The sequence below is a fragment of the Sparus aurata genome, chromosome 10 (assembly GCF_900880675.1).
Source record: "Sparus aurata chromosome 10, fSpaAur1.1, whole genome shotgun sequence".
Taxonomy (NCBI): Eukaryota; Metazoa; Chordata; class Actinopteri; order Spariformes; family Sparidae; genus Sparus; species Sparus aurata.
Window position 1 is genome coordinate 8789332 of NC_044196.1, and position 19724 is coordinate 8809055.

A 19724-nucleotide genomic window follows, 5' to 3' on the forward strand; every position below is an offset into this window, starting at 1 on the left:
CACAAAACAAGATTCAAGCAGGGTGCAAATACATGGTGCAGTAAGTGGAATGACCACACAGGAGTTATACAAATATAAAAATAAAAGTAGCACAAGTATTGAAAATGTAAATAAATGTATTTATTGTCTCAGCTTTCGTTTGATCTACATTATAACCATTGCTATATTTACTTAAGTATTTATATTTTATGGTACTTTCTACCTCGACTCCAGCACATCTCAGAGGCAAAAGAGCTCATAAAACCATGTTGCATTATTATTAGTCAAGTAAACAAAATATAAACATGAACATAATAAGATATAATAATCCAGTGAAATGACATATAGACATGAGTACTTTCACTTTTGGTATTTTGGCAACATATCTGAATACTTTTTTCACCACTGTTCATTGTCACAAGGTGTGTTTAAAGCTTGATTTCTGTCAGATTAGAGGCCATGCAGTGTGTTGTGTTGTTGGGCCGTGCAGCAGCTGCAGTGTCTCTGCCGGGCCGCCAGGTGGCGCCGCTCGGGATGACCTCACACACACAGCTGCGTCAAGTCAGACAGAATCACACAGGCGCACAGCGGAAATACAACGTTCTGTCTTTCAAATTAAAACGAAACTGACACACAGTTTGGATATAATTGGATAAGACGTTTTAATAACAGACATCTGATATAAATCGTGGTGACGTCATCACGCGGTACGTAATTTAGGATGATAATTTCGCAGTATAAGCGTTAAATCAGATAACAACGGCTCTTATTTTAGATTTAACCGCCGGAAGTGCTGTGTCCGCCCCGCGCTAGCTTGACGCTGGTCCGCTCCGGCCAGTCAAAACAAAGCAGTGTAGCATGTAGCAGTGTAGCCGTGTAGCTGGCCTGCTGCGGTTAGCTAGCTGCAAACATTCAACGTTTATTATCTGATAACTTTGTGGAAAAGTTAATTCGCTGCATGCAGTTTTTTCACTTCGGGGTGATTTATTCGTGTCGTCTTCGCGGCGGTTGGTCCAGTCGGCTGTTTGTGCGCGCGGGCTCGTCCCGTGGGTGTTTTTGTTGTGCTGGAAATGGAGTCGGCTAATGTGAGAGAGCTGCTCGGCGGCCTGAGAGCGGCAGCGGGGAGCGGCTGAAAACACGGAGACGAGATCAGAGAGGAGCCGAGAAGAGAAGCGGGGAGCAGAGGGCGTCGACTTTAACCAGAGAGGCGGATTCAGTAAAGCTCCAGGTCGGTCGGCTGGTGTCATGGAGGAGTAGGCGTCTGCGCTCCTCCGACTGGATCGACCGACCGACGGCTCGCTCTCACCGCGGAGGCTCACCATGGCCCCGGGCTCTCTGGTGGCGGCCTGCCGCAGCCTGGCCCTCTCCACCTGGCTGCTCTCCTTCTGCTTCGTCCACCTGCTGTGCCTGGACTTCACCGTGGCCGAGCGGGAGGAGTGGTACACCGCCTTCGTCAACATCACCTACGTGGACCCGGCCACCTCGGAGCTCCGCACCGAGAAGACGGAGTGCGGGCGGTACGGGGAGCACTCTCCGAAGCGGGACGCCAAGGGAGTGGTGGTCCTGCCCGCAGCCCCGCACCATGCCTGCGACCCCAATACCCGGTTCGCTGTGCCCGCACAGGCCGGGGCCTGGGTGGCGCTCATTGCCCGGGGCAACTGCACCTACAAGGACAAGATCCGCCACGCAGCAGCGCACAACGCCTCGGCCGTGGTGATCTTCAACGTGGGGTCGACTAATGCTAACGACACCATCACGATGCCCCATTCAGGTAACTGGTGCACCTTTATTATTATTGTAGTGCGCAGTGTTACAGATGTCGGGCTAAACTGGGCCGGGCGATATACACGATATATCGATATCGTGACATAAAGCTGTATATCGCCTGAAATCGTGGATATCGTGAAAAGTGTTGTCTGTTACTGGTTTTAAAGTCCGTATTACAGTTTTGTGATGCCATTTTATAAACTTGTGAGACTTCTCCTCTCATTTTAATACTTTCCTTTACCCACTTAGTCATTAAATACTTAATACTGATGATTGTTATTGTTAAGATTTAAGAATATCGAGGTAAATATCGCGATGTGGCCTAAACATATCATGATATTATTTTCATCATTAATGGCTAATCAGTAGGTTACTTTCTCAATTAATTGATCAGTTGTTTGGTCAATAGCATGTCAGAAAATAGTGACGCATATCTATCGCTGTTCCCCTAAATATCTTGTTTTGTCCACAACATAGATATAATCATTTACTGTCCCAGAGTAGGAAACAAAACCAAAACAATATTCACATATAAAGAAGCTGGAATCAGAGAAATTTGACTCATTTTACTAATTAATTGATTATCAGAATAGTTGGTGTTTGATTTAATAGTTGACAACTAATCAACTGATCGTTGCAGGAGCTGGTATTAATTTACTCCACAATGATTGCAGATGAAAACTAGGGACGGGTCGATATTAGATATTAACGAAAATACAATATTTGATCATTTTCACAACAACAAACAGTCGCGTGATTCTTCTCCGACTGCATTTTCATTAACAAGGTTATTTCTGACCAGCGGGAGTTTAAAGTGAAGCGACCCAGTTACTGTCTGTTCTGTTCTGTTCTGTTCTGTTCTGTTCTGTTCTGTTCTAACTGGTTCTTTGCACCAACGTTCAGTTTAATTAATGTCATTTCCAGTTTATGTTTTTTTACTGTTTGTCAGACAGAACAAGACATTTGAAGATGTAATTAACTGAATGTTAAAAGAACTTGCAGACTGATCACTAATGAGAATAATACATGATATCTGCAGCTCTGATATTTACATTCAGCAGAGCAGACTTAGTAATATAATACAAGTTGCAATGAATAATGACATATTTTCTGATTTACATGAGCAGTAATCATTAGAATGGATTTATGCATTTATTAGATGCAACTAATAATTATTTGCGTCATCATAAAACATATATCATCTCAGTAAATTGATTAAATCGACTGATTTTGTCTTTAAATTGTCAGAATGTGGTGAAACCTGACCGTCACACTGATGTGACTTCTGCTCTCACATCACGACACATTTCATAAACATATCAGACAGAAAATCAACTTTGAAGATCTCATGAAACTAACGAGGAACATTTTGTCAGCTCTTTTTATAGATGAGCTATTAATGGACACATGGAGATTAATCAGTAATTAGAATAATGCAGAGTTGCAGAATAGTGCTGAGTCAAGCGAGCCGGCGGCCTGAACTGATCCCAGTCTGTCTGAACTGGTTATCAGACCAGTTCCTGGTGCCAGCAGACAAACTGCTGACTGCAGCTCTCTGTCAGTGCTGGACCGGCGTCCTGCTGTGCTGCTGTGTCGTAACAACATCTGATTCGGTCACATGTCGGACGTGTTCCTGCTCGCTGACATCCAGGGGAGTCCCTGAGCGACTGTGTCCACATCCGGAGACATGAAACGCTCGGCTGAGCGGATCGTGTTTGTCAGCAGCTCCCATCAAGTGTTGAGTTACATAACGGAGTGAAGTGAGCCGTAGTAGCTCCTCCAGTCTCAGCTTGTTGTTATTCAGTGTGTCAGAGAACAAACAGACTCACAGCTGCTTCTCCGTCAGCTGGAGACTCCGTCAGGATCTCCGGACGTCCCCACACTCAGAGAAACTGTTTACTTTAAATCAGCTTTCTCAGGAGCGCCGGGGTCGTTTTGTGACCGAGCTGAACCTCCCGGGAGTCTTTCTGCAGACACGTTCAATCATTTCACCCAGAAATAGAATCTGTGCTGCGTTCAGGAGCCAATGTTTACCCAGATGACGTGGATCTGTTTGGATTTTATCTGGTGTTGATAAGAGCTGATGTAGTTTTTAATCAGCTGGGGTCATTTTAAAGAAAAGTTAGTAAATGTTTTCTGATTCCAGCTTGTTAAACGTGAATATTTCCTGGTTTCTTTCCTCCTCTGTGACACTAAACTGAATATCTTCAGGTCCTGCAGTCGTACAAAGACGTCACCTCACCTTTTTTCACCATTTTGTGACATATTAGGAACCAAACAGCTGACTGATTAATCAAGAAAATAATAAATAATCATATTAATCATTAGTTGTGGCCCTCTTTTTGCATAAACAGTAAAAATCACTCACTCAGGATCATGTTTTCCTACAAAGAAAGGCTTCAGCACACAAAGAATATTCTTTAATATTTTTGTCAATAACTGTCAAAATAAAGTAACCATAGAGAAAAAGAAGAAACAGTTATTGCAACAGTCACAAATCTAAATCACCTAAATACGATGATCCATTCAATAAGAATATGGAAAATATGTGCTGTTCAGTTGTTTTATTTTCTTGATAAATTGCCTAAAAGTCTGTTATTTTGTTTGATTTAGTTTATTATTAAAGTGTTTTTCAGTTCTAACGTCGCCTACAAACAGTTTTCTAACAGAAGAACCTCCAACATGTTTTAGTTATTTAAATAAAACGCATGAAAAAAGCAACTTTTTGGTCGGGGGAGAGTTTAAACACGAGGCGCTGGAGCAGAATCAGGACCGGGAGCTTCACAGGTCCAGTCCGACCCGTCAGCTGTGAATGAGTGTTAATCCACTGCGTGTGTGTGTGTGTGTGTGTGTGTGTGTGTGTGTGTAATCAGCTGGGTTTATCATTCCTGGCTTCATCCCACAGATTAGTTCAGAGCTGCTCACAACAACAAACCTCCACTCTGTTAGAAACTCTGACACGTCGAGGTTTCACTTCTGAGGCAGATTTTAAAGCTCACGAGGCTTCAGCTGATATTAGATATTATTGAATATCACGATATCTGCTGTCAAATGTGATATTTCTGCGATACAGAATATCGAACAGCTGTTACAGCATCTTCGGGCTTTTATTTTGAAAAGAACCGTTAGTAGAGTCGTGCACCAGTGACAGACTGAATGTTGTAGACTCGTCTGTTCTGTTTACAATTCATTATTTACACTAAACATCTTATTTAATGTCTTTTTGAGCACCCACTCTGTATTTCACTATAGCACCCAGCAGCGTCTGTTACTTGATAATGACTTCCAGCTTTTTAAAACACTAAAAATACAGTAATAAAACACCATCTTGGAAGCCGACAAAGACATGGACAGTATTATTTAACTACAACATGATCTCACTATCCAGATATTTGGATATTTTGGCTGGACAGTGTTGTGATCTACGCCCAAACCCAACGCTGGCAGTACAACAAGTTCAATAAAAAACATGAAAAATGAACAAAAAGTGATCAAAAGTCCAACATCCTACATTAATATCTCAGGAGAGGAGTGACATTTGAAATCAGGAGATAAATGTGAGACGTGACTGTTCGAGAGCTCAGAGAGAGAAAAACTCCATGTTTTCTGTTCAGTTTTGAGTAAAAATAGAAAGAAAAACACTCTAAATAAACATTTAACTGTTTGTTTCAGTTTAGGTTTGTGTGTTTAGATCTGCAGACTCTGTTGATATAACCAGGAGTTGGTCTGTGTCGACGGTCAGGTGTGATTTCTGGGAACTCAGACTGAAAGTGATGAATGAGGAGTCTGGAGGAGGAAAGCAGAAGTAAGAATGTGTTTGTGTCGTATTAAGAAACACATCTCGCGCCTACACATGTTAATCAGAGGTCAAAGGTCGGCGCGTGCAGCTGGTGATGACTCAGACCGTCAGCAGCTGCTCTCTGAGGTCGCCGATGGAAACACATCGCACATGAACGCCGTCTGTATTCATGGAGACGTGTGAACACGACCGGCTGCAGGTGTGAAGAGGAAACATGTGTCGGCTGCTTTGATTCGACTCTACTGATCCGTTTGAGGTTTTCCTCGCGACCGACGGAAACATCCTCACTGAACCTCAGAGGAGGGAAACAATTGATTAGTATATGTAATATTTATCAGCAACAGTCGAGTGTGTGATTTCATGTGACTGGATCAGATTGAGCACATTAAAGCTCACTCAGATAGAAACTTCGTCACAGATGGAGGGTTTAATAAACGACACAAGACTCCAGTGTTGGATCAGTTCCCTCGAGGCCGACGCTGAACTCTCACAACCCTTCAAACAGCAGCCAACAACAGAATCGATCAGTCTCTGCCTAAAAATACACCCCAGGGATCAATGTCTCCCTCACGCACACTTGAGCTTTCATAGCTGTGTGGAGCGCCTCTCAAATTACACACCGCCAAACCTTTAATGGTGACGTAAAGATCATAGATCAGCGTCGTCCTGAACAACTGAAGCAGCCAGAAGAACACAACATGACTCCTTGCAGCTCGTCTGCTGTGATCGAAGTCTCCTGAAGATCTGAAAAGATGTTATTTACACCCTCGATGAGAGGTCGAGCTCAGATGTGGTGCACGCTAACACTGTTAGCTTAGCAGCTACGGTGAAGGTTTCAAATTAAAAAAGGGGTTTAGGGATCTCGGGACTTGGAAGAAGCTGCATGGAACCACTTTATGTTATTATAGGTTGTTTTTTATGTTTTGAAACAAATCCAAACGACTTCTACGAGACTGATGAATCTTTACTTCCTACTAGAGCTGACCAAAACGATTATTTTTCAAACGTTTAATCTAGCGATTATTTTTTCGATTAGTCGACTAATCTAACAATTAATTTAACGTTACATGACCAAACAAAAGTAACGTAGTAACTGTAACTGTTGTTGGTAACTTATATGAGTTAAAAATACTGCAGTTGTGAACAGAGCAGCGTCTGTCCTCCCGCCTGTCCTACCAACTCTTCATCACATTTCTGCCCGAAAAACAGAGTCTGTCACCAGCAAAAACCTTTAACTCACTCACGTGGTTGTGTTGATAGAAATCACCGCGACCGTCAGCCCTCCGGACCGAGACTTCCGTGAACTTTCCCCCAGAAAACAGCCTCCGTCCCCGCGAGTGACCTGTTTACTGATGGCTATTATGTAATGATGTCATTTAGCATGAAAACGTAACTCTTTCACCTTCCAGGATGTTTAGGGGGCCGGGTTCTCAATCACTACACATTATAAACGGTCCGCGGGTTTAGATTGACAGGGGGACACCTGGGAAACACCCCGACGTCATCATCATGACGTGTACCGTCACGTCTCTTTAGGAGTGGCAGCGCAGCTTTCTGTGTGAGTTACATGGCGGTTCATCTTTATTCCAGCGGTGCTTCGCTCTGTGTGAACGAATAATGGCGGAGAATTGAAGAACCGCCGCTGCAACGTTAATGCAGCGTCTGTGTGTGAGAGGGGCCATTCTCAGCCTCCGCAGGTACTACCACTTCCTGTTTGGGACGACGCAAATTATTCATGTCGACGAATTTATGTCGTCGATTACGTTGAGGCGTCGTCCCAGCCCTACTTCCTACATGTTTACATTTTTCAACATATTTGTAACAGAAGAGATTAATAACAGGTCAGTTAAATGTGCTGCTGTGTGTTGAGCTCCAGCACAGAGAAGAACGAAGTCTTTCAGCTCTGATATGAATGAAAACAAGGAGATGAACGTCTGTGATCAGTTCTGCTGTGTGATCGTAGATCTATAATCACTCTGAAGTATCTGAACACTGATCAGGAGTCTCTTATATAATCTGGACTCGGGCTGAGCGACTCGTCACCACCGTGTCGGGGTTTACTGTTTATTTTTAGAGAGGCGTCTCTGGTGCGTGGGCGAGGAGCTGGTCGTCATGGTGATCAGGGGGAAGCTTTCACTGGATCGATGATCAGCCTACAGAAGTGTATTTATTATAAGATTCAAAGAAACACACACGTTTCACCTCACAATCAGAAACATGAGAATGTGTTTCAGCTAAAACATTTCCAGCTCCAGATGTTTGTGATCTCTGACTGTCGTTCAGACAATAAACCATTAAAAGTAAACGACACAGTTTGATTATCGGGTCCTTCTCCGTCCTCTCCAGGTACGGGCGAGGTCATCGCCATCATGATCCCGGAGCCAAAGGGCCGCGAGGTGGTGTCGCTGCTGGAGCGCAACGTGACGGTCACCATGACGATCACCATCGGGACGAGGAACCTGCAGAAGTACGTCAGCCGGACGTCGGTGGTGTTCGTGTCCATCTCCTTCATCGTGCTGATGATCATCTCGCTCGCCTGGCTCGTCTTCTACTACATCCAGAGGTTCAGATACGCCAACGCCCGGGACCGGAACCAGGTACACAACAAACACACACACACACACACACACACACACACACACACACACACACACACACACACACACACACACAAACAAACAAGTCGAGGGTCTGAGGACAGATCGTAAAGTCCACTGAGGCGATGTGATTGTGATTTTGGTCTTTATATATAAAATATATTTGACGTGACAGGATGTTGTTTACATGTTCCTGTTTATATCCATTTAAAAGAAAAGACACAATTGTTTGAATATTTCTTCTTTTGTCTGTAGAAAACGAAGGTTTCTGTCTTCCTCCTCGCAACACTCCGATGAGACTTCACTTTATACAACTGATCAATGAATCGATAATAATCTCCTCCTCTCTCCGTCCCACAGCGTCGTCTCGGCGACGCGGCGAAGAAAGCCATCAGCAAGCTGCAGGTCCGAACCATCAGGAAGGGCGACCAGGAGACGGAGGCCGACTTCGACAACTGTGCAGTCTGCATCGAAGGCTACAAGGCCAACGACGTGGTCCGCATCCTGCCCTGCAGGTGAACACGCAGAACACAAGAACTGCACCTGGTTCTGACTGAAGCAACAGGGACTTTATTGAGATAGTTGACTCATAAAGTAGTTTTTAATTTCAGACGAACATCGAACATCATCTGACCAACATTTTGTGTTCATTGAAAGTCCAGTTTCATACAGCTTCATAAATACTGAACCGAGGACGAGAATGAAAGTCTGTTTTTCTGCACAGAAGAATGAGGACGATGTAAAAATAAACAACGTGTCGGTTCAGCAGTAAACTATTTTAGGCCTTTTATTGAGATCAGATTCAAACTTTAGACGTCATCACATCTTAAAAAAAGGGAAGAAGACTTTGCTCTCGTGTGTTTGACTCCTCAACAGGTTTCACAAACTAAAACCTGAGTGTTTGATCCTGGTTGTGGTCCTGGTTGTGGTCCTGGTTGTGGTCCTGGTTGTGAACAGAGGGACTTTGTGTCCTTGTTGTCTTCGTCTTTGTCTCCATGTGATCACACAGTGGCGTTGTGACGATGGAAGCAGCTCTCTGTTTACAGAGTTCAGATAAGGACAAACTGTTTCACCTGATAAGACGGAAAAATCTTTCAGGGGTCGTGTGGAAAGAAGAAGGTTGTGACTACAATGACTTTCTGTTTGTCTTGAAGACGGCGGTTGTTACGCTCCAGATTACAAAATGTGTTCCACGAGATAAAAAAAACAAAAAGGGTGTTTACTCAGATTCTTCGTGGTCTTGTGTAACAACTCAAACTGAAAGCAGATGTGGACGTGTTTCTCCCGCAGCAGTTTTTCTAACGTGTGAAAGCAGAATAACAGATTTCTTCTTCTGTGTTTTCTCTCTTTGCAGACATTTGTTCCATAAGAGCTGCGTGGATCCGTGGCTGCTGGATCATCGCACGTGTCCCATGTGCAAGATGAACATCCTGAAAGCTCTCGGCATCGCTGTGAGTCTCACAGGAAACACGGAGGATGTTTGTAACTTGTGTTCATCAGGACAGTGCGAGATGAAGCCGTCAGCACTGATATTATATATTAAGAGTTGAATATTCTGCTCAAGAAGTTGACATACTTTAATTTTAAAAAACACATCACCCTCCGTCTGAACGCTCTGTTTTAGTGCCTGTCTCTTTAAGGCCCAGTCTGCTCTGATTGGTCAGTGTTTTCACAACCGAGGCAGTGACATCACAATGTTACAGACGTCCTGACTGAGTCTGAATACGGGTTTTCTGTTTGGATTGAGTGTTTGATACAGAACCAAGACCCGTTCTATAATAAAAAAGACAATATGAGACCTTTTAATATTTGAATAAACTCTTAACAGTCAACAGATTCACATAGTTTGAACGCTTGAGCATCAAAATAAGAGCGCAAACTATAAACTAACAAGTTTTTATTCTGATGTCATCACTTGAAAATCTCCGTCAGAGTGTAGAAGCTGTTCAGTCCACATGACAATAGTCCAATTTCAATCAATCAGCCAGTGACTCAATCTTAATCAGTACATTTGTACTCACAGCACAAGTCATCTCATCACACTTTCCAACTAGAGCAGCTCTCGACTCCTCGATTGATTGATTTACAGACCCAATATTTCTGCCTTTAACCGCAGTAACCCTCGAGCAGAACCAGCTGAAACGAGCTTTACATTTTGATTATTGAAATCAAACGACAAAGACGATCAGCGTACTGAAAAAGAAAAGGAAGCCAACATCCTCACACGTCCTTTTGTTTGTGAGCAGTGTTGTTTTTTGGCAGCCATTTTAGATTTAGTCTTAGTCTTTTGGACTAAAATGCTTTTTAGTTTTAGTCAAATTTTAGTCACTTCTATATGCGATAGTTTGGTCCAGTTCTAGTCGACGAAATCTCAAACAGGTTTTAGTCAGTTTAAGTTAAAAACAAACGAAGAAGTATAGTCTTTTATCAAATTAGTTTAGGTCAATAAAAAGATCTACAAGCTCACAATGTGTTGCAATGTGTTGAACTTGTAGATCTGCTATTTTCACAACTTTTGTGTGACACTCTTGTATGATGAAGTCTGGCATCAATTCATGAAAAAACAGCTGAAATGTGCTGATTGTTATTCCATACGTTGTGGTTTTGTACACTTAAATTGTTAAATAAAAAAATAAAAAAGTGACAACAAATTTGTCTTCAAAATAAGAGCTTTACATTGCACCCTATTTGAGTTTAGAACTGGGGTCTTAGCGGGGAGCTTTTAATTTGAAAGTAGCGACCGTTACTAGCTTGCTGCTACAACAGCAAGTGAACAACGAAGAAGACAGAGACCGAAGAGACGCTGCATCTCCCGCGTCTCAGCGGCTGTCCAGCTGCTACACCAACATTCAGCAGAGATGTCTGACAGACCGCCTACTAACGTTTACGTCCATTCACGTCTCGTCATGTTTTAGACATGAAAAAGCCATGTTTATCTAGCCACCGTCTCGTTATCGTCATGAAATTGTCAACGAAATAATTTCACCATCGTCGATGAAAACAACACTGTTTGTGAGGAGGGTTCACTCTGGGCAGATCTAAGAAACGGAATCTTTTGTTGTTTCCTGTTGAACTCTTTATGTTTGATGATTATTTGAACAAACCTGCAGAAAGTTAAACTGTTGTTATAAAAACCTCCGTCCCTTTAAAGAAAGTCTGACAAGTTGAATGCTTCTCAGAACATGAAACCAGCGATCTGTTGATGTGTACTGATCCAGATGTGACAGTCTGACAAAGAAAGAACCGTCGCCGCTGAAAAGATATTTAAATTGAGAATCTTTAACTTCAGCTGCTATAAACTGAAAGGATATTTGGTCTTATCTTCTTCTTCTCTGTCTACAGCTGAACGCAGATTGTTTGGACGACCTCCCGCTGGACTACGACCTTGCCCTGGGCGGCGTGGGCGGTGGGGTGGGTGTGGGCGGAGTCGGGGCTCTGGCGCTGGAGGCCGTGGTGTCGGGGGCGTCCAGCGACGGCACGCTGAGCGAGGGCAGCTCCTCGGTGGTGCTGGACCCCGGCGTGAGACGGGTGGGACTCCCGCAGGACTACCAGGACCCCGACACCCTGAGAGACAGCCCGGTGACGGCCACCACGGACACACACACAGGTAACACACACACACACACACACACACACACACACACACACACACACACACACAGGTAACACACACACACACACAGGTAACACACACAGGTAACACACACACACACACACACACAGGTAACACACACACACACACAGGTAACACACACAGGTAACACACACACACACACACACACACACACACACACACACACAGTTGTTGTGATGTTACACTGACACCTGGTGGTGATTCTGCCACACGACACTCCGTAAAAGTCACAACAACAAAACATTTTTCTCCTTTTATGTGAATCATCTTTCTCAGAGATCCTTTATTGACGTGTTTGGGAGGAGGCTTCACTCTGGACGGATTTTAGAAACCGAACTTTGTAACAATCTCAATTTCTGTCTTTGTTGTTTTTATGTTTTCAGCTGGAGAAAAATATTTAAAGATCCAGTTCTTGACTCCAGTCACTTTTAGCCAGATTTAACTGACTTCACCAAACGAGTAGTGACTGAAGTGTTGTTTGGGTCGAGTCCTTCAACAGAACCTCGTCTTCTGTCTTCCAGGTGAGCTGCAGCCGATGGCGAGCAGCGCCTCGGTGGCGTCCCTGGTCATCACCGTGGAAACGGGTCTCTCGGACGAGGAGGGGTCCATGGAGCAGTCTCAGCTGGCGGACAAGTCCTGAGAGGAGCCCAACAGAACCGAACCAGAACCCCCGGGGTCAAAACAGACTCAGATCAGGTTCAGATTATACCAGACTGACAAAGGACCTGGTTCTGGTCTTCGCTGGGCTCTCTTCTCTTTCAGACGTGTGTGTTGGTTCTAATCTGGACCTGGTTTGGCTTCGTTTTTAGTCTCCTATTGGACCGGTTGGACCCAGGACCGGACCTGGGCTGACATGGGTGTCTTCCAGTGTGTCTCACCTGTGGCTGTCCTCGGTCCGACCAGGTGGTTCTGAGGATGTTAACCTGTTCGTGCTGTTTCTAGACGTAGACGACCCGACTTCTCTTCGGTCTCCTCAGCTGTCGTTCCTCCTGAAGCGACGGAGAGAAAGTTCTTCATCTTCAGATATCGTGGATCTTTTTCTCGACGTTCGTCTCTTGTTGTGACTGACTCAAACTCACCTGGTGTCAAACCGGGTCGACCTCGAGGACGTCAGCCAAAAAGAGGATCCAAACTCATCTTCATCAGCAAAACCTGGAGGAATCACGACAAACGCTTCAGAAAGCCGGTGGTGTGTTTTTAGAGCGAGTCCAGTCCAGGAGTGGAGACTTACCTGTGTAGTTCTACCTGTTCTACTTCCTGTCTCGGGACGCTTGTGGAATATTCTGTCACCTGGTCTTCAGGTGGAGCGGCTGAACAGAACCGGACAGAACTCGACATCAGAACTGCTGATCCTGGAAAGATTCCACGCGGTTACTTTAACTCTGTTCTTATTTTTTCTGGCGCTGTTTTTCTGACACGTGTGACGTCTGCGGTGACTGACTCTTGTTTTTTGGAAAGGAAGACTTTTACTTTGAAAGGACACACGCACTACAGATGTTTCGGACAGTTTATTTTGACAGTATTACAGTTTGACTGCAGTATTGATCAGCGACGACAGTGTTTTGTTTCTTCTCTTTTCGCCTGTCTGTATAAATCCAGGCGCCTTTATCTTTTAAAATGCTCCGACAGTATTTGTTTTGGATGCTTCCTGTCCTCGGATGTGGTTCCACGCAGGGTGTCAGACAGAAACGCTCCCGACTGTTTGCAGGACTGTACAGACTATAAACTAAGAGAGAGCTCAACCTAATGTAGAAATCACTACAACCATTAATGCAGATTTTGAGGTAAAAGGTGTGAAACTCGTAACAAATCATTCACCTCCATCTTTACTCCTCTTTCAACAGTTTCTGTCTTTACGCGACGTAAACCCTCCGCTGAGCAGACACCGCGCGTTTTTATCCACCGCGTACGTTTCGTCTGGAAGCTCGAACATTTACGATCACACCGGACGTAACAAGGGTCGAGTTTAAGCATTTTTTCCGATCAGAGGAATCTGTTGTTTTTTTGTTTTTTGTGTCCGTTTGAACGTAAAAGTAAAAAAGAACCCTAAAATTATTACTGCATTATTCTAACTTCTGATAAAAAGCTAAATATCGGTCACTGGTCTCCTTGGTTACTAATAATCGATGTTGTATCGGCTCAGAAACAAACATCTTGGTGGATCCCGATCGTCACGTCCTCAACATCACACCTCCACCAACAGTCCAGTAAATATTGATGGGTTGAGCTCAAAGACCAACTGAATACGCCTGATTTGTCTCGTCAGGATCCCTGAATGAATCCCTGAGATATTAATGAAAATGTAGGAAGGTGTCTCATCTCACCACGTTAGAGAAAGAGAACTCAAGACGTCACGTTGGCTGAGTTTCCTTTAAAGTGTCACAAAAATCTGGCAAGAGAAAATAACGATTACTGGTGGTCGGACGTCGGTTCATCGAGACAGTCAATAAAACACTGCAGGACGAAGATGTATGACCCGATTAATTCGTTAAGTCTGGTTTGGCACTTTGTCACGTTCGACACGCCGACATCTCAGATATTTTCCAGCCAAGTGTGAATATTTTTGCGATATGTCAAGTTTCTTTCCTGAGAGTTTGTATCGAAAAGAAAAGACGGCCGTCTGTTCTAAACTGAACCGAGTTTATTTTAGTTTAGTTTTACGAACGAAGTCATTCACAGTGAAGTCAGACTGTTCTGACGACGAGTTCTGACAGTCGTCTAGTTAACCGTTCAGGTGATTCATCCGGGATGTGATCTGAAACGAGTCGAGAAAATCCGGCGAGAGAAAATAATGATTACTGGTGGTTGGACGTCAGTTCATCGAGACTGCCAATCATATTTTAAGTTTCTTTTCTGAAAGTGTAGAAAACACGACCGTCTTTATTAGTTTATTTTAGTTTTCTTGCATCAGACTTTACAATTAAAGTCTTTTTTAGCGGCTGTTTTGGGACGTCAGACTGTGGAGACGACCGACGACGAGTTCTGACAGTCGTCTCGTTAAACGTTCAGGTGATTCATCCGGGATGTGATCTGAAACGAGTCGAGAACGTGGTGCGTTCAGTGTCTGCTCAGCTGGAGCTGGAGGTCGGACTCTCTCCCCTCCTCAGTCTTCCACCGTGTAGGAACTCTGTCCACGTCCATCGTGTTGCCTTGTTGTGTTTCCTGTCCGTCCACGCGTCCGTCACCGTGGCCTCGTGCTGCCTTGTTACAAACGTTGACCTTTAACTCTGACAATCAAGGATCAGATCTTTCACCCGCTGGTTCTCTGAACTCCAGCGTTACTCAAACCTGCATGTGTGAACACGACAGGCTGCCGTCACATCTCCACCGCGTGAACAAACCTGAGCTGAGAGACGAGAAGTTACAGTCGCACCTCCCGGCTGCAGTGAGTGTAGTTCAGCTCAGAGCGTGTAAATATAAAAGCATCCACAGACTCACGACGCCGCGCGGCTTCGCTGACCGTTTTGCCAAACCGGCGTGCAGACGGCGTGAACGTGCGGCCGCGGTCACGTCGTCGCCGGGCGCCCGTGAAGCTTCCCCGAAAACTAAGAGAGATAAAGATTGTCGTCTATTTTGATACCAGAGGAGACGTTTATTTTTGTAATGAAGACACCCAGCAGCAGAGACTGACCCCGCCCCCTCCTCGCTTCACCTGCTGGTTCTCAATGTGATTGAGTATTGATCGGGCAGATTAACTGTTGATTACTTGTGTGATTGTACATACGCTCAGAACACCTCGATGATCTGAATCTAAACTCTAAAGTTTGTCGGTGAACATTCAGCGTTCGATCGACGCCGCTTGTTGAAAACCGACCTGAGAGGAGTGAAGCTCGGTGACGACCGACGCTCTGAAACCTGCAGAGCCGCAGCGATCGGTTGATTAATCAATAAGTCGATCACAAGAAAATTGATCAGCTGTCTGTCAAGCTGTGAATTTTTTTTTTTTTATCTGATTTTGTTTGTTTCACCTTCAAATTGAACAGAAACATAAAAGCAGGAAGATGGAAACACTTCATCTTTAGAGAATGATCAGTTGATTTATCAATAAATCAATTGAAAGAAGATTATTTTGATGGTTTTTATACTTTGGTTTTGTACAAAAGAAGTGATTTAAAGACGTCACGCTGTGTTTCCATCCAAATGTAGCAAATGTTGAAAAACGTTGACGTTGAAAAATTGGCAAAATAAAATAAGAATTAAACAGTTTGTGCCGTTAAACCGTCAGTAAGAAAATGAACGTTATGATTAATTCACTGAGTCACTTTGATTTTATTGATACACAAACAAGTAAAAGTTTTGCAATTTCTTAGATTTTGAATTGTGAATATTGAAGGTTTTTTGTTTCGACGCGATCGTTGATAATTACAGAAAAAAATCTGAACTTTTTCAAGTTCAAAGTTTCTTTTAGAAAAGTCAGAACTTGATTTTTGTTTTTAACATTTTTATTATTTTTATGTTTCCACTTAAATTTTTCTTAGTTAAACTGAAGTTGACAACACAGATAAAAACAGGAAGATGGAAACTTAATCTTTACTAAATGTTTCATTGATTAATTGATTCGTCGAGCTGAAGAAAATTGCCAAAATCGTCTTTTTGAGCTTCTTAAATGTGAAGAATTAATACTTTTCCTTGTTGTTTCTGACTCGATGAACGTTTTGCAGTTTTCTGACATCTTACAGACTAAACGATGAATCAATTAATCATGAAAACGATTTGTGTTTCATTACATCTGACTTCTGAAACTGAATTAAAGACACAAAACAACAAATTAACATCAATGCCTTTAAACGATTTTACATTTATGTAGCTTTGTTTTTAAAAAACAACCTGCAGACTCGATGTAATCTGACATCAACCCTCCAAATGAAACAAACCTCCTCAGAGACTCGGTGGAGACGCCGCGCTGCCGTCGGTGTTTCCGTCCCGTCACCGACTTCACTTCCTCTCAGGATCCAGAGCGTCGTCTTCGGTTGCTTCCTCACTTTCCTCACAGTTCTCAGTTCCGTCGGTAGAACAACGAACACTAGTTAATGAACCTGCTGGGTCCTGAGAGTAAATGTGCTGTAATATATGAATGATGACGGTGGATTTGTACGCCTTGTCTTGGCCAATTTTCAGTGAATAATGTTTGAATTAAAGTCACTTCTTTGTGTTTATAAGCTTTATTTTCAAGGGATTTAATTGAGTGTGGTGTTATTTTCATGTTTGCACTGTTTTCATCCGCTCACTTTGTTTGTGTGACTGCAAATTCTGCCGCCGGGTTGAACTCGACGCGCGTCTGGATCCATTTCTCTTGTTCTGCTGCAGACTGAGGCTGCTGTGGCACGTCGGTCCCTCGTTAGTGTCGTTAGCAGCTCGTCTGTTAACAAGTGAAGCGGCGAGGAGCGAAAACTGTCAGAAAACGTCAATCTGGCGTGTGATTTAAAGTCCGATATGATGCGTCTGACATGTTCACCCGCCTGTGGTCAGATAAAATGTAACTTTACAAAACTTTGACGTCTTTTGTTTGTTAAATTCTTAAAAGTTTAAGGAACTTTCTCTTCAGCATTGTTACCCGAACCGCTAGCTACAGTTCCCGAACCGCTAGCTACAGTTAGCGGGTTAATTTTAACCTGTTAGTCATCAGACAGAAACTGATTGTTCTTTAGTGTCCAAGGTTGTGTAAAGTTTCGATACCACTTGTTTAAAATGATAAAACATCAGCCTGCGATATCCAAAGAGCTGAAGCAGTGAAAATGAAACACAAATCAGATCGTTTATCAGATTTTCAGTTCACCCTGAATTTATAATCCAGTCATCATCTCTTCAACATGTTGATATAAAGTGAAGTGTCGTCGTCTACAAAACGTTTCTGGAGCTTCACAGTAAAACTGAGTTGCTGCATTCTGCTAAACAACTGAAGCAGCTGCAGACACAAACAAACAAACATGAAATGTCTCCGTACAGCTCGTCTCTCTCCAGAAGTCTGGACCCATAAACTTTTCTGACGAGACGTTATTTATCTTCACCATCAACGTTGGAGCTCGTGCAGCGTCCTCAGACGGGCTGAATGCTAACACTGTTAGCGTCGCTGCTACAGTGACATCAGGACTTCTGGAGACAGACGAGCTGTACGGAGCCTCGTTAACACTTTATAAAACAAGTTTGTTTGTTTGTTTTTACATCTGCAGCTACTTCAGCTACTACAGTCTCAAGTATAGTGTTGTTGCGTTGTTTTTTTTATTTTGAAGCGTTACATTCTAGAATCGTGAGCTTTTATTTTGTGTTTCTGACTCTATCAACGTGATGACGCTTCGTAGGACAGAACTGGAATTAAAAGAATATAATTCATCAAAGAAGAACTTATAATTATTATGTTAATTATTATTATTAGGTCTTTTTAGGGGTGTTCGGTCAGCTGATGTGGGACCCTCGTGTCACTGCCAGTAATGACGTCTGATTGGCTCTCTCCAGTGCTCCTCCCTGGATGCTGTGTTCTGATTGGTCGCTCTTTTGTTAATAATGCACTTTAACTCTGTTTCTCTGGAAGGTTCTGGACGAGTCTTTTGTTGCTTTTCTTCTATTTTCCTCACACTGATTTCTGTTGTTTTCCACTTTTTTTCTCTCTTCTATGTTTTTTTTATTTTAGATGTAAAAACAAAAAGTTCTGGAAGATGTTAGCTGGTCCATATTAAACTACAAATCACGTGTTTGTAGACCGACTGCCATATATTTTGCCATATATTGTGATTTTTGTTGTGGTTTCTGAACTCTCTCCTGAAGCAGGTGAATCCTGAACCACGTAATCTGACTGAGATTATACGTTTTAATCCCAACAGGTGATTTAAATAATTTCAGTAACTGCGGGAGGATTTTAATCACCGCTGAGAGAAAGTTAACGAAGAGCGAAACAGAAAGTTCAGATCCTTCCAGAGAGACGACGACAGACGATCTGATGTGTTTGTAGCGATGTTAGCTCCTCTGCTACGTAACAACAGGGTGTGAAGCGGTGTCGTGTGTGTTTCTACGATATTAATTGTTTTACAGAGCGTCTGTTTGTGTGGTTGTCCTGTGCACGCAAACACAAAAGTACCTACATACACACGTGTAAATACGATGTTGTTTCTGTGTTTCAGTTGTTGCACGTGTTCTGATGCAGGACAGAATTTAAATAAAATTTTATTGCAAGTTTTTGTTTTTATTTTAGCCTGATGGTGTCTTATATCTTAAAAGAAAAGAACATGAGGGAATGTTTGGATTGTGTTTTGGTTTTCCAAGTTAATTTACGATATTAATACTCTGCAGTTTTATGTTCCGCTTCCAGATTCAAGAGAGAGGTCAGAATTTTGAAGGAAACAGTCAAAATTGTATTCTGATTATTCTGAGAAAAAGTAAGAATTGGAAGGGAAAAAAGTGAATTTAGATTAAAGCAGAATAAAGTCAACACAAAAAACTAAAAATTTTAAGGCGGAACATCTGATTTGTAGGTAAAAAGAGGCAAGTTTTGGTGCAGGAAATCTTAATTTTAAGTAAAGAAAAGACATTTTTAAGAGGAAAAGACACTTAAAATGTTGACTTTTTAAAAAAAAAAAAAATTAACAAAACTTCTAAAACTTTTGTAAAGAAAACCTCTGAATTCTGATTATTCTGAAAAGTTAGAATTTAGAAAAAAAATTCCAACTTTTAAAGGAACCGAGGAATAATTCCAAAGAAAAAAGTGAATTTTCAAGTTGCATTTCAGTCAAAATATTGAAGGAATACATTTAAAAATGTTACAAGATTTTTTGGGGGGCGGGATTTTTTTATGAATTGAATTTTTAAGAAAAGTAAGAATTGTGAGAAGAATTCAGAATTTTGTCATTGACGCTCATATTTATATTCTTTAGAAATTGATTTAAGTCAAGATGAAGATACAGAACGTTATGAGGACACGTCGCAGTGTCGTAGTCGTCCATTGACGTGTGTTTAT

The 19724-nt window shown here is 42.7% G+C and overlaps 1 protein-coding gene across 1 annotated transcript; it reads left to right on the forward strand.

Annotated features, from left to right (window-relative positions):
• The first annotated feature begins 779 nt into the window (after positions 1-779).
• On the forward strand, positions 780-18948 carry LOC115590445 (RING finger protein 150-like). The gene is made up of 6 exons (XM_030431807.1): positions 780-1750; positions 7892-8142; positions 8503-8657; positions 9497-9593; positions 11485-11749; positions 12298-18948. The coding sequence occupies exons 1-6, from the start codon at positions 1300-1302 to the stop codon at positions 12414-12416; spliced, it is 1338 nt and encodes a 445-aa protein (XP_030287667.1). The 5' UTR covers positions 780-1299; the 3' UTR covers positions 12417-18948.
• Positions 18949-19724: the final 776 nt, after the last annotated feature.

What these genes read in the sequence shown, in the direction of transcription:
- LOC115590445 (XM_030431807.1), top strand. Translation starts at nt 1,300, where the DNA reads ATGGCCCCGGGCTCTCTGGTGGCGGCCTGCCGCAGCCTGGCCCTCTCC. An exon ending in CATCACGATGCCCCATTCAG is followed by an intron (nt 1,751 to 7,891) that starts GTAACTGGTGCA and finishes CGTCCTCTCCAG; the next exon opens with GTACGGGCGAGGTCATCGCC. An exon ending in TGAAAGCTCTCGGCATCGCT is followed by an intron (nt 9,594 to 11,484) that starts GTGAGTCTCACA and finishes CTCTGTCTACAG; the next exon opens with CTGAACGCAGATTGTTTGGA.